Below are 25,275 nucleotides of genomic sequence, written 5' to 3' on the forward strand. Positions count from 1 at the left end.
GACGTCACTGGGTGAAAAACGTCACCGCTGAAGAATGCGGCTTTGTGCGCATGCTCAGGCTCTAACCGGAAGTAGTTAATCCCAGGCAGGTTCCAGGGCCCGAAAGCGTTGGGAAGGATTTCTATGGTAAAACACCGTGTTTTTCCTCTTAATTTGACAGTATTGACACTGACCATGTTGTAGTTTAATCACGACAGCATTTTTAATCTTTGTGTAGTTAGTTTGAGCGGTTTAACTCTTCCTCCAGGCGGTTTGGAGCAGCTGCGTTTGATATTTCACTGGCGCTTTAACTAACAGCGCCGGCGCCAGTTTTCTGCTGTTTGTAAATTGTTTCTCGCAGTAAATACACTTAAAGTTCTTCTACAGCTAACGATGAATTATATACACCATCATTATTCATTTTTGTTTCCCGTTTATTATTTTTCCTCCACCTGTATTTCAACAAGTCCCGCCTGCTAGGTGAGGATTGGCTAATAGTTAAAACGTGACACGGAACTGTCCAATCAGCGGACAGGTCAGGTCTCCGACGCACGCGTCTGTCCGCGCGCAGGAGGTGGGGCTTGTCGGAAAACGGGTGGTTAAAACTAACAGGGGTAATGCGCTAAAGAAGGGTTTGGTAACGATGCAGGTGGGTTTAAAAGGTCTGTAACCAGAAGAGATTTAAATGTTCGATAAGTTAAACGTTATATATAGTTTATATGATGTAATGTGTTTTATTGATAAACATGTTTACTTGAGCATCTTTTTTGTTAAACATGTAATACAATGAGATGAACATGGCACTGCTGTTAAAGGTCATATTAAACACACTTCCTGCCTCTCCCTTGTTATCACATCCGGGCAGATTACAGCTCGGTTTCCCCTGTAGTCATCACTGTGTGTGTGTGTGTGTGTGTGTGAGAAACAGGAAGAGATGTCAGGAGAGAGTGCTGTGAGCTCGGCTGTGCCGGCCGCGACGACCCGGACCACCTCGTTCAAGGGGTCGAGTCCGAGCTCCAAGTACGTGAAGCTGAACGTGGGCGGAGCTCTTTACTACACCACCATGCAGACCCTCACCAAGCAGGACACCATGCTGAAGGCCATGTTCAGCGGCCGCATGGAGGTGCTCACCGACAGCGAAGGTACTCCTGTTTACTCCCACGCTCGCGTATTCTCTCACACACACACAGCAGTTTCATGATGAAACCCATCTGTTAAACGCTTCCAGAGGAGGTGACGCTCTTGTACGCTCCGTGTCTCCCTGTAGGCTGGATCCTGATCGACCGATGCGGGAAACACTTCGGCACCGTGCTGAATTACCTGCGTGACGGCGTGGTGCCTCTGCCCGAGAGCAGGAGAGAGACAGAGGAGCTGCTGGCTGAAGCCAAGTACTACCTGGTGCAGGGGTTAGTGGACGAGTGTCAGGCCGCGCTGCAGGTAGCACTAACACACACCCTTCATACAAACTCACCATATATCTCACACCTTTACACAACAGACTGTTGAAGTTATAAGTTTGTCACTAGAACAGTTTGTACGTCTTAATCTATATTTATAAAAATCCTTCTAGAACAAAGATGCCTACGAGCCCTTCTGCAAAGTGCCGTTAGTGACCTCCCCTAAAGAAGAGCAGAAGCTCATCGCCACGTCAAATAAGGTACAGCGAGACTCCCGTTCTTCCTTTTCAACGGCGTAGAAAACGATAACGAAGTTTGATCTGTTTGTTCGCAGCCTACCGTTAAACTCCTGTACAACAGAAGCAACAATAAGTACTCCTACACCAGGTGAGCGTGAGCGTGACGTTTACGTGAACATTTACCTCGGAGGAACGAGTCAGGGTTCAGGTGTGTAAACCCCGATGTTATTAACCGCGATCTCACTCTCCCCAGTAACTCGGACGACAACATGCTGAAGAACATCGAGCTGTTCGATAAGCTCTCGCTGCGCTTTAACGGCCGCGTGCTCTTCATTAAAGACGTGATCGGAGACGAGATCTGCTGCTGGTCGTTTTACGGCCAGGGCAGGAAGATCGCCGAGGTGTGCTGCACCTCCATCGTCTACGCCACGGAGAAGAAGCAGACCAAGGTAAGGAGCAGGAAGGGAAACTCGCCCTGTGTTTAACCCCGTCAGAGCTTTATTACTGATTAAAATGGAGTCTAGGCGCTGTGTTGTTGTAAATTGATGTTTTTTGGGTATTTCCTATTGAATTATAATCTGTATCGGTGGCCCCGCTGTAACACAGGTGGAGTTCCCCGAGGCACGGATCTACGAGGAGACGCTGAACATCCTGCTGTACGAGTGTCAGGACGGCCGCGGGCCCGACAACGCTCTGCTGGAGGCGACAGGGGGCGCTGCGGGACGCTCGCACCATCTGGACGAGGACGAGGAGCGCGAACGAGTCGACCGTGTGCGCAGGATCCACGTCAAGCGACCTGACGACCGCACGCATCACCACCAGTGACCTCTAATCCTCGTTTCTCTGACCTACAACCCCTGTGCCTTAATCATCCAGTCCCAACCCCCCGCCCCCCTCGATTTGCGTCTGACGTGCTTTCTTTCTCTTCCCTCCCGTCGTATTGTTTGTCTGAACGAATGTAGCTGATTCTGACCCGACGCAGAACGGCGTGTATTTTGAATAGTGATGGAGTTGACTCTTATCGATGGTGTGAGCAGCAGTCAGGAGTCTTAAACTCGGCACTTTGACGTTCGGCCCTACACGTCACTGCAGTCGGGCAGCGTTCGCTTTTATCTGGTCGTGTATTGTGTGTGTCGCGTATTAACTGCTCCTACGATTCCTGTACTTCCGAGCATCGTGACCAGCGTCTCTGTGGCGACGGATTTGTTGATTTTCGTTGCTATTGATGCACTGAGAATAGAGATGCTGTAACTCTTTATCCACCAGAGGGCAGCATTGTGCTCATTTCGCCCCTTTAGAAAGCAGGCTGTGGTCACGCTGAGCAATAACTCCCCCTATAAATCATGTCAGCGATGCGTACTAGATGTGGTGGATTACACGGCGTCACTTCACCGTGTGCTGTTTAATTAATGAATGAATTAACGGCAGGCAGGTAACGTCGCGTCTCTCCGTGGGTCTCCGAGTTCTTGTGTTGAGCGAGTGAAACCCAGACGAACTGCAGCGTGTGGACGGTTCAGTAGTGGAATGTAACTGTATTATTCAGATACTGATGGAGCGTTGCCACCCCCCTTCCCCGCCCCCATACATTACGGGGTCCTTCTCTGTGGTTTAACACACAGTTCACAGATCCAGGATCAGCTTCACATGAGTATAGTTTGTATCGAAAGTGTAGAACTGGTCCTGGATCAGCAGTAACGTGACTGGTCCAGAAGCGGCATGCTCGGTATTATTTTCGCTACAGTATGAAAGCTGATCCTAGATCAGTGAAGTCTGTTAAATAGAATTTCAGTTAAACTATGTCTCTTGTTTAGTGTGTGTGTGTGTGTGTGTGTGTGTGTGCAGTCACATTGTGTCTGTGGCTAGTTTTATTAAAGGAACATTATGTAATCTGTATACTGTAGAGATGTTTGTACAGAAGCGCACACGATTTAAGAAATGTTTTACATACAATTATATTTATACACTCCTTATCACAAATAAATATTTCTACAGATTTTCCAAGACCAGAATCTTTTTATTGCGCTCGTCTTTTTATTTATTTATTTTTTAAGTATAAAACCTTGTCGTAAATATGGCTCCGTGTTACAGGTTCAGGAAATCGGTTATGATTACAGGTTATGAGTTGATTTTTAAATGAGGACTGAAGAGCAGGAACCACTGGGGAGGAAAACCCTGTTTGTGTGTAAGCCAGCTACGTTTAAACTTAATAATAAAGAGGAAAACGCTGAATTAAAGTCCGTTTAAAAACCTGAACGATAGTTTTGTCCCTGCAGAGCTGAGCTAGATGTTTATATCGGACAGAAGAAGCTGGTCTTCTTCAGGACTCACATCAGCGGGACCTCACCCTCGGTGTGACCTGAAGTAAACAAGATTAATGCTTTTACATTCACATTCACATAACCGACACTTTACAAACATCAGCGTTAATAAACCAGAAATAATGTTAAAGTTAAATGAAGTTTGTCAAAAGGCAGTATTATTTAATTCAGGTTTAAATTATTAGTAATTCAACAACATTAATATTGAGTATAGTGTTTTTCCAAGTAAGGATTAAAGTGAAATAAAATTGAACAGCGATGTGGCATAAACGTTAAATCGCTAGAACTCGGGTCTCTAAGTGTAAATACTGAGACCCCTGCTGAACTTCTCATTCTTTTCCACAAACATTAATTCATGTCGATTATTAGCCACCGAGTGTATATACTATCGGAAAATGGTTGGGTTTTCTCACCACCATCAGATGGCCGTTTTTGTCCTTGTACACCGTGGCTTCCTGTCCAGTGCTGAAGTCCACGAAGTTCTCCTTACCTCCGCTGATCTCAAACTTAATACTTAAACAGGACCACATGTCAGACCGTTAGCCGGATACATGACGGAGCGCAGATCACAGGAAGTTTAGTTTGTATAACAGGGTTAAGGACAGATGTAATAATTCATATTCAACTCATTGTTTTAATGAATTATTTCTGAAACATTGAAGATAAAGAAATGGGTCATTAGTGAAAGTTCTCACCTTGCCTGGAGCACGTTGATGGCGTTCTGCTTGTTCGCCAGCACGCTCAGTTTGGTCACGACTTCGTAGAGGTGATCACACTGAAGTATGAGATCTCCCTAATGCAGGACAGGGCGGTCTTAAATATTAATCTCCAACTGTAGCTTTAGAAAATGTTCACTCTGACATCATAAACAGTCTTTGCTAGATATTATGCCTACAGTTTAGCAGTAAATCAGACAAACGGAGCGAACGGACTTGGACCTGACGTGATGTTTAGGAGGCGTTACAGAGATTACGCTCTGAGTTCGCAAACGCTACAGAGGTTTGATCTGAAGTCACACTACAGTGATCTGATTAAAGATTAAAGTGTTCGCAGCAAACAGGAAGTTTAAATGTGCTGTCGTTTCTTTTCTTACAGTAAAGCTCATTCTTTAGCTAGTGATGCTGTGAATAACGTCTAGACGCTCAATCCGATCTCGGTACCTTTTGTTTGGGGCCATCGCTCACCACGTGGAGGATCATGAAAGTGTCTCCCAGGTTACTGACAGAAACACCTGCAGAACACAACGACATCACAACACGGTCACACCAACAGAACACGCTAAAAACAACGGAATGTGAACACTAGAATTCATGTGACTGCTACCATGATTCAATTTCTATAACCTGGTCCATGGAGAAGCATTGATTAGCATTTACACATGATGTATTACTTTCATCTGTGTCCATAATGTAATGCAAACCCTGATAAAAAAACAAACACAAACCCCCAGAAGTGTGTTCAGTACAGAATGTGATCGTTCATAGCTCACCTTTGAGTGAGACGTACTCGACTCTCTGTTTGATCTTGGCCTCTTCTGCGACGTGAAGTGCGACCTGGGTGAGAATGAACTGCCTGGGTCTCGGCTTGAACCCGTTCCGGTCGTACTTCACCACAGGAACGCTGTACTGCGGTGCATACGAGATAAGCTGATGGTTTCTCTTTGCTCTGTTTGGACTTCTAACACGCCTAGTTTCAGTTCCACAGCCAGCGTGATTTATTAACACTCAGTCCTACAACGTACCTTGATGCGTTCCTGCGTCATCGTCTGCAGGACGCGCTCGTTAATGTCCTGCTCACCTACAGGGAGGTTAAAGAGACGACAGCGTCAAACTCGCAGGATTTACACATGCTTTTGCGATTCTGATGACACTAATGGTGATGATGATGATGTAATGTACTGACTGATCCTGGTGTCCACAAAAGGCACAGCGACACTCTGAGGGTAGCTTTCCTTCTTCCCTTTAAAGATGGCACTGGTGACCGCCTTCAGCTGCAGCTAGCGGGAGAAATATCATCATTACATTATTAACATTATAAACAGACACCTCGTGATGTCATCAGTATCACAGCAAAGCGTTTATTTATGCGTCATGTTGCTACACTGTAATACAGTTTGACAGCCTGCATGAAAAATGTCTGAAACATATGATATAAAGTTATTGTCGTTGTTATAACCTGAGCTTTCCTCTGCGGGGTGATCCCTCGCACGTACTTCCTCACTAACCAGCGCGTGTGCAGCCTCCGCAGCATCTCCGACGCCTGCAACCACCAGAACAAGAGACAGGAACAAAACTGCAGACCATGTCGTTAATAAGAATGGATATATGAAGGTTATTAATGGAGTATTAAGACGTGTGAGTACACTACAGCGTGACGTGTCGGTACCTCTCTCATTACAGGTGGAGGTGTGAGCCACGTGGTTTTGTCCAAAACGGTTTCCGGTAGATTATTTTTCAGCCTTTTGAGGTAGCTCTGTCTGACGAACGCCAGGTACTCGGAGTTATCTGTGGGTTTTGCCTCGCCACGCGTCAGGTAAGCCTTAATAAATCTACAACGAAATCACGTCAAACTCCAAAACCCTTCACACACACAGGGTAAACTGGGAAGATAAGAATTTAAGTTCAGCCTCAGTATCAGCCCGATTATTCGAGTTGCTCACTTACAACAGAACTTCACTTCCCTGTGTGTCCATTTCATCACATCCCCGTGTGCCACTTACTTCTTGATGATTTTGACGGCCCAGGCTCGTCTCTCTCGCTCTTTCCGAGCCTGAACTCCTCTCCAGCACGTTTCAATTTTAGTAGCTGGAGGTAAGAACATTTATGTCTCATTACGATGTGTCCAATAAGATGTGCTGAAGAATTGGCGTCTACCGTTCATTTTTAGGAATCGTCTGAAAGGAAAGGACGTACCCGCTTCTTTCTGTTTCTTGAACTCTTCTCTAGTCCGGTAACCCTTGTACTTTGCTTGTATCTTTGCAACTACAACACAGAACACATCCGGATATTCATGATGAGACATCTCACGTCCTCGAGCAAGCTACCGTCTCGCTGAACTCGTACTCTAACATACTCGTACTCTACCGGACTCGTACTCTTCTGGACTCGTACTCTAACATACTCGTACTCTACCGGACTCGTACTCTTCTGGACTCGTACTCTAACATACTCGTACTCTACCGGACTCGTACTCTTCTGGACTCGTACTCTAACATACTCGTACTCTAACATACTCGTACTCTAACATACTCGTACTCTACCGGACTCGTACTCTACCGGACTCGTACTCTACCATACTCGTACTCTAACATACTCGTACTCTACCGGACTCGTACTCTACCGGACTCGTACTCTGCCATACTCGTACTTTACTGACCCAGCTCATGTTTGCAGATCTCGTAGGCGTCCTCAGTGGCGAATAGTGTCCTGGCGTAGCGGATGAAGATTTTGGTCCTGCAGACAGGAAATGTCAAAATGTACTGTCGTGACTATGATGTGTCTAATGCTCTGTCTGTGTCTGTGTGTGTGTGTGTGTGTGTGTGTGTGTGTGCGATACCTGCCCATCTTGTACTCATCAGGCTGGTACCCCAGGTGCTGCACCAGTCTCTCCACTCCCTCAGCAGGAACTCCCCTCCAGTGTGGCCAGGTATCAGGGCACAGAGGTTTATACCTGCAGCATCACCACAAACACACCGAGGGTCTCGATATCATTACATGCTGAAAAACATTCTCATCTGAAACACTATCATTTGACGGCCCAACTATTGTAGATTTATGAAAATAAACACAATATTATAATTATACCTCTTGAGAAATTCCTCGTATCTCCTCCGATATGCAAATCCGGCCCGTCTGACTCTCAGGTGTTCCATCAGACCCAAATACTTCACCTGGTGCCTCACCAGTACATCATCAAACCTACCTAGACGGACAGACAGTGTGCGAGATGTAAACACGAATTCACACGTGTGTGTGTGTGTGTGTGTGTGTGTGTGTGTGTGTGTGTGTGTGTGTGTGTGTGTGTGTGTGTGTGTAGTCTTACCTGACTGCTTGTCGTCGTTGGATTTTAGGCAGCGAACGTACCAGGCTTCTTTCGCCATCAGGATCTCAGTCAGTCCCTGCAGGCTGTTCTTAAACTGAGTCGCCACCTGCGTTCACGGTCAGATTGAGATTGAGATTGAGATTGATTTAGCTTACCATGATCCAGTTTCATTTGTTTTGAAATAATTGCTATTGCTTCAGTCCAACAGCTGTGGCGCTAGTGAGAGACAGTAATATCAGAGAAACTCTCCTATTACAGCATCATCATGTAACAATAATGGAATATGATGATAAAACCAGCTGGTGAAGAAGCTCATGCTCTGAAGATCCAAGTCCATCACTCTGGTAATGGGTTTAAAACTGCTTTCTGATTGGCTGTCTCATGTTCATCACACCTGTCAGTGTCTCACCGTCTCGGGTCTTCTCCTGCTGTCCACCTCGTCAGACGAGAAACACTGCTGCATTATAGAGTTCTTCGACTGCCGCATCACCTGTCCCACACACACACACACACACACACACACGTCAGCTCCTCTAGAATATACGCTGTGTAGTGGGCGGAGCCAGGCTGAATTCTCTCCACACTCACCTCCTTGATGTGCCTGTACAGCAGGTCATTGTTCTTGTCTATGAAGCCTGTAGAAAACGTGAGAGGAGAAACAGCTTAGAGCAAAGAGGTCAAGGCCCCAGTAGAGAGAAAGTGGGTTAAAAATAAAACAGTACATTTTGTTTATGATGCATGATGAATGCAGTGCGCTGAAATATTAATAATCGTTCTCTAGTTCTTCAGAAGCGGCGTTTAACGTGACGTGTCTTACCCACGACGCAGTACGTCACCTCTCCGGCGTAATGAAGCAGACGGAAGTCGCCTCTCTCCAGAGTCCTGCGGGTTTTCTTATCAGCCAGCTTCTGTCTGTTATTCCATCAGAAGATTACTGAGATCAGCGTTCATGACCCAGATCTTAATCTGATTATGTTATTAATGTTAGATTAGAACTGGGAGTAAACTCTGCGGGACAACAGCCGAACGACACTGATGACCTCGTCTCACTGTTCGAGACGGTCCTCACACTTCGGGCTGTTGTGGGAAGTGGAAAAACTGGGTAAATATAGACGTGTGTAATTATCTAATAGCTGATTAGCTAATGTTCGTTAGACGGCTACTTCGCTAATCTCACCGTTACTAGCTGTTAACATTACGGTTAAGGGGTACGTTTCTTTCCAAAGCTTGAGAAATCATGAACACAATGCTGAAGTGTGAATCATTCTCACAGTTCGTTATAAAAGAAGTAGAAAGTGCTTCGGGATGAGAAAGTAAATCTCCAGCCAGCAATAAAGGGCGTGTTTTTTTTTGCCTCACGTGATGAAGTGAGGATGGTTGCCCATTTTCTTCTCCATCTTTTCCAGAAAGGTCAGGTCTGTCGCATCGCCTGGCATCAAGCACTCCTCGTCCTAAACAAGAATACAGCAAGGAAGATGAGATTACACCACGGCTCTTCTCACACACACACACACACCCTCTAGTCCAGTGTGCAGTGATGGCACGTTACTGAAGAACCAGAACTATTACAGTTTCTGTACCAGAACTGAGATGATCCCTCTGTGCTTCTCCTCCACCATGTCACAGATGATTTTATTATTGAAGAACTGTACCGGTTCCCACTGAGACACACACACACACACAAAATAAACAAACCCTACATGTATTATCAGTAGTATAACATGACGTTAACATCTGTCCAATTTTGGATGACACACTAGTCCGATCATTCTGATTCATCCCATATGAGATAGTTCTATTAGAAGGTATGATGGAGTGTACTCTATTTGTGTTGATTAATCAGAATGGACTTAATAAGTGTTACCTCGATGCCCTCGGCCTCGTACTCCTCCTGCTCAGCCTTCAGCGTGAGCTGGATAAACAGCTGCTGGAGCTTCTCGTTGCAATAGTTAATGCAAAACTGCTCAAAACTGAAACACACACACACACCATTGCAAAGCAATACACTCTGTATGACACACGTACAGGGATCACATCCTTCATTATGGATGAAGCGCGGTGTTTAATTAGCATGCTAAGCGTTAATAATGAACAGGGGAATATATTCAGCAGTGTAATAACTCTGAATGGAGGCTGCAGTCATGATATTTTTCTATAACAGACCAGGACACATAAACGTACCTGTTCACGTAGAAGACCTCAAACCCATAGATGTCCAGCAGTCCGATAACCGTTTTTCTGCTCGAGTCCTGAAAACGTCATGATCAGAACCAGTTATTGGGTTGAGTTCATTCAGAAGTAGTGTTTATTATCTGTTTTTAAAAAAAAAAAAAATCCCTGACCTGATTCTCGAGTGACTCGTTGATGCGGTTGACCAGCCAGGTGAAGGTGCGTCCATAAATGGCTTTGGCCAGGGCGTCTCTGGCGTAGGTGGCATGGTCGACGGTGAAGGGACACAGAACCTGGACATTACAGAACATTACAGAACAATAGAGCGGAACAATATTACAGCATTCTGAATTTAAACCTTGCACTCATTTACTGATGAAGTCAAGGAGATGTGTGAGTTTGGGGCGTTACCTCATCTGCTCTAGCTTCGATCTTCCTGTAGGTCAGAGCCTCGGTCAGAACCTGTACATGGACCCCAGTCAGCTGCACAGAAAGCAGCAACCTTCAATCATCATGTTTCTTTCTAAATATCCAGTCGTACAATGTGTGATTCAGAGTGTGTGTGTGTGTGTGTGTGTGTGTGTGTGTGTGTGTGTGTGTGTGATAATATAGTACCTTCGATACCCAGCGCAGTTCAGCGTTGGAGTTGAGGACAGCATTGCCTTTGGTGTCTCTGTCGAACGGGACGTTCCCCAGGTGCAGAACACTTGCGATGATTCCAAACAGATGCTATAGATACACAGATGTTAAGTGCACAACACACACACACACACAGTCCTACGCCCTGAAACGCAGTCTCACACTGTACTTCTGTGATGTTCTCACCTCAATGTCGCTGAGACCAAAGTGCATGACCAGGAGGGCGTTTTTCACTGATTTCCAGTCGTTCCTGTCGTTGATGGAGCTCACTTTGGCACACTCCCCCTGCAGGAGTCCGGAAATAATGCAAACATCAACACATTTCCTTCTAAATCTCCACTATAGTTTACAGAAAGAAAAAAAAATACTTCTGTTAAATATTTCAGCAATCCACTTAAAATACACTATAAATAATCATTACATCATTACAACGGATCAATCGAAAATACCAATGGACACGGAGCCCCGAAAGCCGTTTCCATGCCCTATTTTCGTGTGTGTGCACGTGGAGCAAATCTGTTCTACCTGTAGCAGGTAGTTGTAGCGCTGCGTGTCCCTCTCCAGGCCCAGTTGTCTCAGCAGGTCGTCGTCTCCTCCCTCCAGCAGCTGGTAGAAGATGTGGAAATTTCTCTCGCCGTGGTTCTGGTGGACCACGCGCGATTTCTCCAGCAGATAGCTGAGGATGTGACCTCCAACTGCATCGCCCTACAACAACAAAGGACAGAGCTCCAACCTTACAAACACAGGAAATAAAGTGCATTCAGAATCAAAGCGAATCCATTACTACTCGTCTTCATTCACTGTTATCAGTAGATGTTTTATCTTATTGCAACAGTGATCTCTAATAGAACACCAAAATGCAAAAAAAATGTAATAAAATACAGTAAAATAGTAAAATAACTCAGACAGCGAGAGATATTTGTGAAACCTGTTCTCACCTGGCAGTCGAACTGAATGTCCATGTACTTTCCGAAGCGACTGGAGTTGTCGTTCTTCAGTGTTTTGGCATTTCCAAAAGCCTGACGTGAAAACGAAGCTACTTTATGAAATGATAAAAGACCTACACTTTGAACTTCTCTAATAAGAATTCATCTTATTTAATCAGGAAGAACTTCATGATGCTTAGAGGTACATAAAGCACCCAAGCAAATATCCTAGAAAGCCTGTGTGTGTATTTACATTAAATAAACTAGTGTATTTATAACTATAATCATTTTTCATATTTTATCATCACATTATACAAATCACACTATATATATATATTTAAAGTAAAAAGCGGCAGATTGGACCTCCAGGATAGGATTGGACATGAGCATCTGGTCCCGGACGGAGTTCAGCAGGGAGCTACTGGGGCAGCTAACAGCGTAATACTGCAGGATCTTCTTAGTGGCCTCGGTTTTTCCCGCCCCGCTCTCTCCAGAGATCAGAATGAAGTGGTTATTAGCCTCCGCTAGCATGGTCTGGTAGGCGTTATCCGCCAGGGCGTAGCTGCATTGAGGGAGAAATAAATGCATAAGGAGATGGAGATTGTGGCTGCATGGTGGCTTCTGCTGAGGTCTTAAGAACACCTGAGACTAATTGGCATATTACAGTACCAGCTGTAGAGTAGATGGGTTGGGTCTTTATGGATAATGAGACACGAGACATGTAAGACAGATAGAAACATGGTGCAGACAGACTTACATGTGGGGTGGAAGCTCATAAAAGTTGACCACCATATAAAGGTCCATGTGCCTCTTGCTGTAGAAGTCCAACTCTTTGTACGGGTTGACTGAGATCAGAAGGGTTCCAATATAAGTCTTCAAAAAGACAAATAAAATGAGGTGATAATCCTATACATCATGCCATAACTATAGATTTTTAAGACAGGCCATGATACCGCAGTGATCTACTGCAACCTACTTTCCCCAGCTCGTGGTCAGTAGTGACAGTCAGGGAGCGAGGTGAAAGGAAAAGTCTGCTCTCTGAGTGCACTCGGTTTTCAGGTCAACCCAAACTCACGTATATCAGGTCCTCGGAGAAGCGCTTCTTCAGGTTGTCCAGAACGGCTGTCTCGCTGTTGTGGGCGTCCAGCAGCACCAGGTCCTGGACACCGACTCGGTCTCTGGCAGTCAGCGCCCGCTCCAGGTCCAACTGACGTGGCTTACCTTTTCCTTTCTGCAAATCAGAGAAAAGATTAAGACTGATTCATGATTTGGATGTAATCAGTTCAGACCAGGATTCTTCCATTCCTATAAACAGCACTGCATAGATAATATTGCACATATCCAAGAAGCCAATAAAAAAAAAACCTAAACTATATGACACGGATTATAATTGGAGCTCACTTGACTACACCAAAGATGCACATGATCGGGATGCCAGGTGTGTTGTAAAGCAGCTTAGAGGAAACATGTCATTCATATTCGCTGAACCAGCAGAATGTGTTCTGCGGTACCTGCGGTCAATCATACATCTCAGACCAAGAGGACGGATTCTTAGAAATGCAAAACGGAGTTGTGGTAATCCAACCGCATAACCTCCCACTGTTTAACTAAGGGATGTTAGAAAGGCTTTCTGTTGTATATGTGGTCTAATGAGAGATCCAATTACAATGACCTTGCCTCTCAGGTCTGTACGACTGACAGCATAATTTACTCCGAATCTCATATGAACAAGCTCTCGGTTGCTGGACAGATGACGCCGACTGCTCGTGTCGCATCACCTCCAGTTCGGTGGTCTTTAAATACATTAAAATCCTCTTTAAAATACATTTTAAAGCGCTGTACAATACTAGAGCTCTGACTGGCTCTTCAGCACAAATGTTCAAATCTATAACTTGGATATAATCTATAATGCTCGGATCTGGAATATGACAATAGGGACAGCTTTGATTGGATCTGAGTTTAAAGCAAGTCCACAAGACGGAATGTATATATTTTTTTAAATGCATGGATATATTTGATATTGTTTGCTTATTGAAGTAGAAAAATAAAACATTCAAAAACTAGATTTTCCTCACAGTTTAATATTTCTTTCTCCGGGATATGAATTCATTCACATGAGTAATATTTTTGAGCTCGACTGTAGATATAGCAGCGTATAGGAAGGGAAACCCTTACAATATATTGGAAGATACATTTTCTTTTATATCTCCGAGTCCTTTCTTCTGTTCGTTTTCATGTCTTCTTTTTCCCCCTCAATGCTGAGAACCACAAGTTATTTGACTTTCAAATTATAATAGGGGGGAAAAAAAAGAGAAACATTAAATCTAATCTGACGAATCAAAGCCCTCCTGAAATCCTGCTCCTGCTCCAAATTCACACACCGAATCCTCATTAGCTCTCTTCTGAAAGAGGCCAGTTTTTTTTTTGTTTTTTTTTTTGTCCTGTAAATTCCCCTGGAAAAAAAAAGGGAGGGAAGAAAAAAAAATGGATGGACAATGAAAAAGCTTTTAAAATGCAGTCTACATTCCATTACATATATTCCCTCTGCATATCCTTTCAAAATTTATTCATTAGAAAACATTTAACGTCAGAGTGAATTTCACACTGGCCAGTCTGTGGACAAAGGAGGAGATTTGGCCTATTTGGGCTACGGGAGGAAGATGGAGGGACGGAGAAAGAGGAGAGGGCAAGGGTGTGAGGGAGGGAGGGAGTGAAGGAGGGAGGGTTCCCTGTGTTTGTCTGATCAGAGACTCTGAAATGAGGCCTTCTTGAGACTAAATAGTGCTGTAACGGTCCGTGTCCAATTAGAGCGCCCTGCGACCGAACAATGGGGACTTGTTATGAGCAGCACAGTAATATGGACTACAGAAGCCCAAAGTTCAGGGACAATGTGTGTTCCTGACTTGAACACTCGAGTTTGACTTGGTTGCGACCTGTAGCAACACTACACCAAGCCTATAATCGCTAAGTGTGATTTCCTCCCACCTGTCGGCCAATAGTTTCACACACACACACACACGAACACATCATCTTTGTCACCCCATCTATATCATGGCCTCAGAACCGACCCCAACACACCACCACCCCCCGCTCACCCCTCGGTCTAAGCCAAAGAGGCAGGTGAACAATATCATTGAAGGTCCCCCATTTGAGATGTCAAAACTAATCTCAGTCTTGCGGTTATTGTGAAGAGGGTGGAACTCCCACACCCCCACACTTCCCAAACTCCACTTTCTCTCTGATTCGCCATCACTGTTACATGGGAACAGGCTGAACTTGGTGCTGAACAGGAGAACAATGGAACAAGGGACAGAAGGGATGCTAACACTTAAGAATGTGACACATCGAGTATGATCGAGCACATGGACTAGTAGAGGAAAAGCCAGTTCCGAGTCCAGAGGATGAGACCAAGCCAATGCTTTACTCTTGAGACTCTGAATGGTCTTTCAGGAGAACTTGCAATGCTCATGCAACGTTCAATGCAGCTACTGCTCCAAAGCGTTCCTGGATGTTCAACATTTTCACAAAAAGGTTCATCAACTCAATCACTGCACTGTCAGACCAGGTAGTGTGGCACATTTCTTGAGTGGTGAAGTGTCTTAATTAAGAGATGGTTCTTCTTTTTAGTGTAGCGTGTCCGTCACAGCTGAGCGGAGATGACCTCATCTGAGGGACAGAAAGAGTCAGAGTGGGAAGAGAGAGAGAGAAAAAGATAGGGATACTCATCTTCTAAAGTAGGCTAGGCCAAAGAGGAAGAAACACTATCCACGAGAGGATCTCCTGAAGTGACCTGTGGGATCCTGTTACATTCTTATTGAAGAAAGTGGGCATTAAACCTTCAGGGATGCGTCTGATGGAATCATGATCAGAATATGTGACAGGCTTAGGTGACCAAGCTGTGATGTGAAAGGTGCGCTCATGCTGTAAAAGCAGACAATGTTAGAAGAGATAGACATGTGTAATTAATGTGAAAGACAAGGACTATGCAAATTGTGCAAGTTTCAAATAGCATCTGAGGTTTCATGTGATTAGAGAAGTTTCTGGTGTGTGTAGCTGTACACATAAGGCCAGGTATTACTCTCAGATGGATGTAACTTTAGTACACACATTATAACGATGACACAAAATCTCCACTTTTTGGTAAAAAGTACAATTTGGCTAAAAAGACACACACACACACACACACACACACACACACACACAGAACACACTAACATCCTTCCAATTATACCTGCATCTCAGCTGCTGTATAGACCAGTGGCTACGTGTTCCTAATCTTCCCTAAAACTCCCCTGGAGTCGCCACATTTAGATACAGGCTAGTCTGTGTGCAGTCTACATGCTAGTGAGGGCCACGGAAGAAGAGCAAAATTCCATTCAGGACTTCAGATCATCAGAATCCACCCATCAGTGTTCTGTAGAACCTTAGAAACTCCAAAATAGCCCGCGATCACCCTGATCCATAGATCATGAAACCGGTAGATCTCAAGAGCATCAGAATGTTCACACTTCTTATAATCCACAGAAACCTCCAAACGTATGTGTTCCAGTAGCCTGTAGAACCACAGAATTTGAAAGTCCAATATGCCCAGGTCCAGTATTTCGGAGCACTTCAGCTTGCCCAGTTTCAGCAGCTCCGGTACATTTTTGTCCAATTTCAAGTGTTCTATAGAACTTCCAATATCCTCACTACTGCATTTTCTGGAAATCCAGTCTTCCTCTCCTCATGTTAGCATCATCAGGCCGTCCAGAGCTGGTGTGAACATGTGAACACCTGTCTCAGCACTCAGTTGCTCGAGCTACAGAGCCTGCATGCTAAATCATTCATGGCTTGGTCGGACTCAGGGTTGCAGGCAAGCAGATCTTATTCAGTGTTTAACTGGGTGTCTCCTAATCTACTGGGTGCAACAAAGATACAGAAACACAATCCATCCAAACTCGTTCACTAGTCCTCCACTCCCTCCGAGCAGCCTCTCGTCCATGGGCGCTGCGCTACAATGCAGGTCCGGTTACTTACAGATCTTTGATTAGCGAAATGCAATGACACCCAATCACTCACTTATTCAGTGGATTTCAGAAGAACGGTTAACAAGAGTGTCACCATGACGAACACCATTCCTCCACACCACTGACCTCTCAGTAATAATAGGCCGAAAGAGTCCATGGTTTACTGTATTACATTAGATCATTAACTTCTGAGTTGATCCAGCTGTGTTGGAGCAGCACTGAGGCCTTTCGGGATTTGGGTGTTGAGAACCCTGAAAAAACCAATGTCCCTATTGTTCACCACAGATGGTCTGAGCGTTCACGGAAAAGACAATAAGCTACTCCATTTAAACCTTGCCTTGCATGCTTTGAGTTATTTAGAAGTTAGCATCAGGTGCTCCAACCCACACTCTTCTGGATTTTTCTGGCGTTAAGCATCAGGATACTGAAAGCCACAGTCTGATTGGCTCTCTGCACTTCAGAAACGTGTATATGCACTTTTCAGTGCGAAATCACATCTCCAAAATTCATAAAAGAATCTAGTGTGAAGAAGTAAATGGCAAGATTATCTCCTGTGACCAGGATGGTTGGTTCATGTCAGTAAATCTTTTGTTTCTGTGAAAGGAGCCAATTCTTGGCCACATTTGTTGATGAAATGTGCCAGACTCTACTGAATTCTATAAGTCTGGTTTGTTAGACTATTTAGATGTTCACCAATCATGGTAGGACACTGTGGACTTTATACTCAAACCAAACTCGGTACCAGTTCCTTATAGAGAAGACTGGAATCTTCAGGTAGTTTAGGAGGTCAGTTCTGAACCTCAGATGATCTGGCACAACTAAAACATAAAGTCCTACTGTTGCTCTTCAGATTATTTGACTGCAAGTCTTTCTTTTTGTGAAGAAATTCATCTACTGGTCTTACAATTTATGACAAAGTTTGGCATTATGAGCATACCGTACAGTATGCCCTGATGACTGGAATGGTAAAAGAAGGCCTTCTTCTTCTTCCATCTGCAGCTTTCCACAGTCACAGTTGTCCCGTTGCCAAACAGTGTTGTCGGGGTCCCTCACACCGCTTAGACTGCCACCCTCCCTTTACACTCGCACACCCCTCTAGGCCTGTAATGCTTGTCCAACCTTAACAGGCTTTGAGCCGCCCGCTGGGCCCCGGTACCGCACGAGACTCTGCAAATCCCATTACACATGAGTCACAGCATTTGATTCTCTCATTAGAGATTCCAAACAGAGAATAAGAGCGTATTATGACACAGGCTTTGCTGCGTTCCCACCGAAAATCCAACCACATCTCCCTCTCGGGCTCTCTCATTTTCTGATCTGCTTCTTGTCTTAAATCTTTGCTGTGTTTGTCTTCTTTTATCAGTATTTTTTCTCATGAGAAGGCCGTACCGTTTTTCCCATAACACAGCTCTGTGCCTCTTTCTGCATAACCGCGCTTGTTTCCGTTCGATATAAAGGTAACATTCATGACTCACTGATGCTGAATATTTCTATGCTTTCCGTTAGACGTTGCCGATATTAGTTGTTGTTTTGGGAGGTAATTAAAGCATATTCTCTCCAGATGTTCCACTGTCACACTCTTGAACATGTGTGTGGTGGCATCTTCAAAAGAAATCAAAGGCAACTGGCTCTGACATGCGCCAAATACGCGTCACAGGGGGGTGATGAACGCATGATAAAAATGATGACAGGACTGACAGGTTCCTCTCTGGGATGGCATGAGGGTTTAATGGGACTTGTGAACGTGACCAAAGGTCTTCAGCAGGGTCAAGGGGATGACCCTACCATTGACCCCTGGTTGTGACGTCTTTAATGGGGTCTGAGAGAGCGAAGCTAAAGACACAGCAGTGGAACCAAAGCTGCCTTAAGATAATATTTTATAAACTATGATGTTCCTCTGCTGATAACGTGTCAATGCTGCACATGTTTACAGTGGCAGGTTCCACCTGGAGTGACATACTCATATCTCATGCTTACAGTCTCATATAATTTAAACAGACTCTACACAATCACACCACTGGACTGCCCCATTTTATTTTTATGGTCCTGTGTGTGTATAGTCTTGCATTATTTAGTCAAGATTATTTAGAAACTAGTGAGTATTATGTTGCTGCATACATTTGAATTCCTCATGTATACACACACTCAAACACTTTATTAGGAACACTGTACTAATACTGGGTAGGGCCTCCCTTTGTTCTCAAAACAGCTTCCATTCTTCATGGCATTTATTCCACAAGATGTTATAAACAGTCCTTTGAGATTCTGGTCCATGTGGACATGATTGCATCATGCAATTCCTGCAGATTTTTCCTGCGAATCTCCTGTTCTACCACATCCCAAAGGCGTTCTACTGGATTCAGATCCGGTGACTGGGAAGGCCAGTGAAGAACACTGACCTCATCGTCATGTTCATTAAACCAGTTTGGGACTAATTTTGCTTTGTGACATGGTGCATTATCATGCTGTAGCCTGTCTGTCAGCTCGAACCAGTCTGGCCATTCTTCATTGATGTCTCTCATTAACAAGGTGTTTCCGACCTCAGAACCACCGCTCACTGGATGTCCATCCATCCAGTTTCTGTGCTGCTCATCCTACACAGGTTCGTGGGAGTCTGGAGCCTATCACAGGGAACTCTGGGCACAAGGCGGGGAACACTCTGGACAGAGTGCCAACCCATCGCAGGGCACAATCGCGCACACACACTCTCACACCCATTCACACACTACGAACAATTCAGAGATGCCAATCAGCCTACAATGCATGTCTTATGACTGGGGGAGGCTCACTGGAGGCTCGTAACAAATATTTGTTTACACATAATAACAGCACTCAAGATTTTGGCTCATACTCGCAACCCCAATTATTCACATCTGCAAAGAGCAAACATTTCAACGAGTTGTTTGGTTTAATTTTATACAGAGTGTATAATTATTTTGAATGAGATTATTTCCACTATGTAAGTTATAATGAGCAGCACGTTAACACTGATAAATAAGGAATAGAAGATAAATAAGGTGTCCAACCTGTAATGAGGATAATCCTACATGTAGCAGCTCCATAACAGATCATAAATTCCTAATAAAATAATAATACATGATAGAAATAAACATAGTAGGCCCAATAGTAGTGTCTGAGTTCTCTGTATGTTCTACTATAACCCTGAATTGGATTATAGAAACAAAAATAACACACACACACACACACAAACTATTATTAATTGATTGTTGTTACAGTTATGTCGAAGAGGATGACATCATAGTGTTCATTTTCTGCATAAATCCATAGAATTCATTCTTTCTTGGTGATTTTTCAACCTGATAAATACTAAAGATATGCTTCATTTTTTTTTTATTGAAAAAAAAACAGACTTCTGCCAAACAGTCAGAAACAAATGTTTTCATTGACCACGGTTCCACACATGATATGAGCGCTGAATATTTTGGTTCCCTGAAGAACCTTTCAGTCCATGATTCTTTAATCATTTATATTGATGCCACAATAAACTAATTACCCATCTTCCACCACCAAGATCCTTCTACGTAACGCTTTTAGCTTTAGGTTAAAAACCTACATAAATCAATCTTTTTTTCTTTTTTTTTTTAAAAAGTAAACTTATATTAGTTCGTCTCTGGCCTTACTGATTTCCATTATTCTGTGGAGCCCGAGGACAGGGACCTGACGGCGCTAGGACCCGGAGGAGGCTCGGGGCGGGTTTCCTTTCTGTCCGTTACTCCGCATTGATCGTTGTGACGTGGCGGATTCGCCATCTGTAAACTCCCAAAGGGCTCAGAGTCAATTAACGCCCATCTTCCCTCAGGATTACACCGGCCTGGAGTCAAAACGGTGCAGCATTTGGTTTATTCTCTACCCTCTTTACAGCAGGAGGAAACACATATCAGATCTACATGCACTCTCACAGAGTTTAACAAACAATACAGCAGGTTTCAACATGTATACAACATGGGCTTAACGTCTATTACACAAGCCTGTAGAATAATAATAATAATAATAATAATAATAATAATAATAATAATAATCTGCATGACACAATCTCATCATCTACCCTGGAGATTTATAATAAACACCCCCCGCGCGCGCGATTATTCAGGAATACAGAACAAACCCGAGTCCTAAAGAACACGCAGTGTTTACTCTGATCAGAACTGTGGCTTTCTGTAGTGTTCTGCTGTTGAGGCGCTGGAGTGTGAAAGGGTGTGTGTGGTCAGATATTAGTCTCAGTGAAATGGGCTCGTGCGCTGCTGAATACCGCGCGCCACTCTGCGCCCGTTTCCCGCTGCAGCGCGCGCGCCCTACAGAGGCGCCCAATGTGTGCATTTACACCTGTTAAAGCCTCTCTCTCTCTCTCACACACACACAGCAACACCGACACGGATACGACACGGAGCGCTTTATAAACAAACTCTCACAGGAGCTCATTTTGGTTTTATTATTATATTTTTTAAATATATTCTTAATATTATTACATGTTGCCGTGGATTATCTATACGAGTGTTCCTACAGCAGAAGAATGGTTAGTAAAATAGACTTCTGAAGAAGAACATGAACAGAGGGTTAAAAGCGAACGTTTTTTTTGTTTAAACGTGATTTTACAGACGCGCGTGCACAACCGGGAACTCATTCCAAGCACTCTGAAGGGAAAATGAAACAGAGAGCAATAAGTAACCTGAGCAGTGCGGATTTTTACCCAAATCTAATTAAGCTGTGTGAAAATTCTCCTAATTAACACAGAGGGGGCAGAAAAAAAAGTTATTACAGCCGCACCAGCTGCGCTTTGCTTTTTATCCGCGCTGCGCACGCGCCTCTCGGCTCCTCAACGGCACTGCGCATGCGCGCGACTCGCTCTCCAGCCGGATCAGCAGAGGGCGCACCGCGCATGCGCAAGTCTCTCTCTCTCTCTCTCTCGCCCCTGGACAGCGCTGAATGAAGAGGGAAATTTAAAAAACGGTTTGAGGGACCGGGAGAGCTGAACCGCCGCATCTCTCAGCTCACAGCACACTTCCTCCTGATTCAGTGCAGCAGAACAGGTGAGAACCGACTCATTCCCAGCGCTGTGTCTCGTGCTCAGTGTGAATATGATCACAGGTGAGGGGTAGTAACAGTAATAGTATGGTATCATTGACAGCTGAAGGTGATGGTCAGGTTGTCACTCAGTTAGAGGGTCAGGTCTGAGGAGCAGATATCAGGTACCACTCTGTTCCTCCACTTCTCCTCTGTTTCAGTACGTTCTGAATCTGAATCTGAATCTAATAACTGCTGGTTTGATGTACAATCTATCAGTTTAAATGCTAAAAATTTATACATGATGCCATTTTTATCACCAGTTTATTAACACTGGAATACGTTGAATAGAAATGTTAATATTATATTATGTTATTATTTTAAACACCGATTAGGTAAGAATTTAATCGAATACCTTTTCCCTCGGTTTCTGAAAGGAAGTGAGGTTTTCAGGTTTGAACCCTCTCCCTGTTTCATTTCTCTTCTGTGTTCATTAAGCATGACGCAGAAGGTGTGTTTAACATGCGACGTGTCTCGTGTTAGGAAATGATTGACGCTGGCTGTACAGACAGGATGTCAGGACTGATGACAAATTCAGGACATAATCAGAACTCGGAGGAGGACTACAGGTAAAAACACTCCGTTTTCTCTTCTTCTGCCCTTTGGATGACCGCTGTTGCATTTCACCTTCAAATGAATAAGAATAGTAAGAATACACGGATTTAAAAGAACGCAGGATTTTTAGCACAGACATTTTGAAAAAAAAAAACCCACAAAAAAACTAAACGGATTTTGATAAAACGTTTTAAATTTTGCCAAAAGATGATGAAATGGTGATTTGATAAACGTAGCAAAGGAATAAACCAGACCGTTCCATTTTTCTCCATGTATTTCAACAAAGTTCCATCTTTGTTTTGTTCTGTAAACTGAAACGGGCAGCCTGTAAAAAAAAAAAAAAAAAAAAAAGAAAGAAAAAAGAGCGAGCGAATCATTTCTGGCCCTGAATGGACGTGTCAGAAAGCATCAGGTCCGAGGTGCACTACCTCCTCCTCCCCCTCCTGGTTTTCAGGGACACTTAACGGTTTGCATCAGTGAGCAAATAAAATCCTCCCTTCTTCCGTCCACTTGTAGCTTCGCTCTAATTGCCGCAGGGTCACGATGAGACGTCTGAAATGCTAATCTTTTCCGAGGACGCGGTGCGGGGCGATGTGATGTGATTCTCCCTGCTACTATCGAAGTCCTGACCTGAGCGAGCAGGAACGGTGGCGTTCTTTACATGTGAGAGAGAGTTTCATGGAATAATCCTGATGAAGGTTAATGCGGGGCAGCGATGCTGGGTTTAATAAAGCTTTTACTCCAGGTTTGGGTTAGACTCTCAGGGTTACGGTCTCGCTGTTCGGCTTGGACACGACTGCTCTGTGCTAGTGACCTCAAGAGTACATTTATATGCTGCTTCGGATAAAAGCATTGCTCGTGTCAGAAGGTTTATTCGGTTTGTACTAGATGTTGGTTATAATGAAGGGAGCGCTTGAGTAAGACTGGCATGTACGGAGGATACAATAGAGAAACTCTGGCTGAGAAATACGAGAAGCCGGGTTTAGTTTGTTCTGCTTTGTTAGTAAAACGTAGCTAATGAAGCTGTTGTTTTTTTTTAAAGGTCATACTGGTTATTCACCTGTACTGACACGTTCTGAACAGATGGCCAATAGGAAGTCTCGAGCAAACACCACGGAGACGTCTTCACTGCGTTTCTCGTGTTTCATGAAAGAATGAAGAAGATTAGATATAATGATGGTATGATGATGGCCAGGTGTCATGCAGCAAAGTGGCTTTTGTACAATAACAACAGGCAGCTGTTGAACCCTGTGTGCGGTGTTGAGGTGTCATTTCTGCGGCTTGCACCTCAAAGCTTCAGTGTAAAGTTACACTTAACTGTGTGTGTGTGTGTGTGTGTGTGTGTGTGTGTGTGTGTGTGTGTGTGTGTGTGTGTGGGGTGGATGATTATTCATAGCCTCTTTAACGGGGCAGGCTGGGCGGCCCGAGGCCACGTCCCGAATCTCTCCTCTCCACTGATGTAATTTATTCAGGTGACAGACAGAAAGTGTGCCTTATTTACCCCCCTCCTCCCCGACCCATCTACCCCCTCAGGCCATGTGTAACCCCCTCGCAGCCCCGGGTGGAGGGGGAGGGGCAGGTCGGCCCGGGCTCGGGGTGGAAACAGGGCAGCCAAACAGATGGCATCCTATTTGTGTGAGGCCTGTCATTCCAGCAGATTAATGCAAGAGGGTTGGTTAAAGAAAAAGAACGACAGACAATCAGGGGCTGGAGGGAGGGAGGGAGGGAGGGAGGAGAGGAAAACAATAGCGCCACGTGCCGTGGTGCAGATTTTGTCGTTCGTGGACACAATAGGTGATCATTTTTCAACGAGGCCCGGACCAACTGTTGCAGACGGCGCGAGCCCCGTTAACTGCGTTTCAAACGATCCGCTGTTTATGTACGATTCAGCCAATGGCTGACAAGCGCCAGTAGTCACCTGACTAAACTGTGTGTGTGTGCGTGTGTGTGTGTGGAGGGGGGTTACTACAGTGTCTGCAAAAATAACCGAAAATAGTGAGGGTTGTCATAGCGACCCCAATTATCAGGCTCAATAGTGAGCAAGTGGAGAGGATTGGAGGGCCTCTCTCTCTCTCTCCTTCTCTCGCAGTTCCTCTCAGTGCTCCCTGGAAGCAATGTAAATATTTTTTTTCTTATACCAAGCAAACAAATTTTTCTGAATTGTTAAAGTCAGGAAAGGTGGGGAAAAAAAATGATTAATTAATAATGATACAACTATAAAGCATTTATTGACGTTTGATCAATATTGACAAAACTACAAATCCTCAAGCCCTAATTCAGAACAGTACAGAATATTTTACTGTAGTTTTTTTTTTTTTTAAAGAATGCACTGATAATCGTTTATAAAGATATTTATATCTTAATAAATAAACTCTGACTGTTTGGAGTGTAAGGTACTGTTTCCCAATCAAACTTTGAGAGCCTCTCCTCAATCTAAAGAGTATTACTTCCTTCATGCCAGATTAAATGTGTGTGTGTGTGTGTGTGTGTGTGTGTGTGTGTGTGTGTGTGTGTGTTTAGACTCCTGACCTCGGACACGTCCGAGCTGTGTAAGTTTGACCCCGGTGACCTCCAGTCTCTGACCTGGCTGACCTCGGTGGACGTCCCTCGTCTGCAGCAGCTCCGCTCGGGCCGAGCCGAGTTCAGCATGAGCGCTCAGGACCAACTGCACGCAGGTCAGCGCACACACACACACAGAGTTTATATGAAGAATATAAAGAACTGCATAACGTTGTGATTTTGACCAACCTACAGCGGCTCAGCTGAGTAACATGAGCGTGGCTGGAGGCGGGACGTCCATGCTCCATCTGCAGAGTAACATGCAGCACAGCCCTCTGGGAATCAACAGCGTGAGTTACACTTTATACGACATGTTTATACACACACACACACACACATCATCTTTACTTTACTATAAAGCATAC

General features: G+C 44.4%; 2 protein-coding genes across 4 annotated transcripts in view; one reads left to right on the forward strand and one right to left on the reverse strand.

The window, feature by feature from the left end:
• Positions 1–3,612, forward strand: kctd10 (potassium channel tetramerization domain containing 10). The gene is made up of 7 exons (XM_053653758.1): positions 1–126; positions 908–1,121; positions 1,247–1,416; positions 1,550–1,636; positions 1,711–1,763; positions 1,869–2,064; positions 2,222–3,612. Exons 1-7 carry the CDS (start codon positions 124–126, stop codon positions 2,438–2,440), a joined length of 942 nt encoding a protein of 313 aa, XP_053509733.1. The 5' UTR covers positions 1–123; the 3' UTR covers positions 2,441–3,612.
• Positions 2,838–25,275, reverse strand: part of myo1ha (myosin IHa) — a 25,888-nt gene continuing 3,450 nt past the window's right edge. For 2 of the 3 annotated variants that reach the window (XM_053653756.1, XM_053653755.1), the window contains exons 2-33: positions 25,104–25,185; positions 24,881–25,016; positions 12,784–12,939; positions 12,466–12,581; positions 12,072–12,270; positions 11,721–11,801; positions 11,308–11,487; positions 10,969–11,067; positions 10,759–10,872; positions 10,555–10,626; positions 10,317–10,436; positions 10,156–10,223; positions 9,839–9,944; positions 9,555–9,635; positions 9,334–9,425; positions 8,792–8,886; positions 8,563–8,609; positions 8,384–8,464; positions 7,737–8,080; positions 7,489–7,602; positions 7,309–7,385; positions 6,846–6,914; positions 6,653–6,737; positions 6,319–6,481; positions 6,109–6,192; positions 5,836–5,929; positions 5,675–5,730; positions 5,423–5,558; positions 5,094–5,164; positions 4,629–4,726; positions 4,347–4,446; positions 2,838–3,971 (exon numbers count right to left, since the gene is read on the reverse strand). In XM_053653756.1, the coding sequence (XP_053509731.1) occupies positions 3,945–3,971; positions 4,347–4,446; positions 4,629–4,726; positions 5,094–5,164; positions 5,423–5,558; positions 5,675–5,730; positions 5,836–5,929; positions 6,109–6,192; positions 6,319–6,481; positions 6,653–6,737; positions 6,846–6,914; positions 7,309–7,385; positions 7,489–7,602; positions 7,737–8,080; positions 8,384–8,464; positions 8,563–8,609; positions 8,792–8,886; positions 9,334–9,425; positions 9,555–9,635; positions 9,839–9,944; positions 10,156–10,223; positions 10,317–10,436; positions 10,555–10,626; positions 10,759–10,872; positions 10,969–11,067; positions 11,308–11,487; positions 11,721–11,801; positions 12,072–12,270; positions 12,466–12,581; positions 12,784–12,939; positions 24,881–25,000 (3,345 nt within the window). In that variant the 5' untranslated portion in view covers positions 25,001–25,016; positions 25,104–25,185 and the 3' untranslated portion in view covers positions 2,838–3,944. Of the gene's footprint in view, positions 3,972–4,346; positions 4,447–4,628; positions 4,727–5,093; positions 5,165–5,422; positions 5,559–5,674; positions 5,731–5,835; positions 5,930–6,108; positions 6,193–6,318; positions 6,482–6,652; positions 6,738–6,845; positions 6,915–7,308; positions 7,386–7,488; positions 7,603–7,736; positions 8,081–8,383; positions 8,465–8,562; positions 8,610–8,791; positions 8,887–9,333; positions 9,426–9,554; positions 9,636–9,838; positions 9,945–10,155; positions 10,224–10,316; positions 10,437–10,554; positions 10,627–10,758; positions 10,873–10,968; positions 11,068–11,307; positions 11,488–11,720; positions 11,802–12,071; positions 12,271–12,465; positions 12,582–12,783; positions 12,940–24,880; positions 25,186–25,275 lie in introns of all 3 variants that reach the window. The other variant, XM_053653757.1, reaches the window with a different exon arrangement.

Source organism: Ictalurus furcatus, chromosome 22 (assembly GCF_023375685.1).
Source record: "Ictalurus furcatus strain D&B chromosome 22, Billie_1.0, whole genome shotgun sequence".
Classification (NCBI taxonomy): Eukaryota; Metazoa; Chordata; class Actinopteri; order Siluriformes; family Ictaluridae; genus Ictalurus; species Ictalurus furcatus.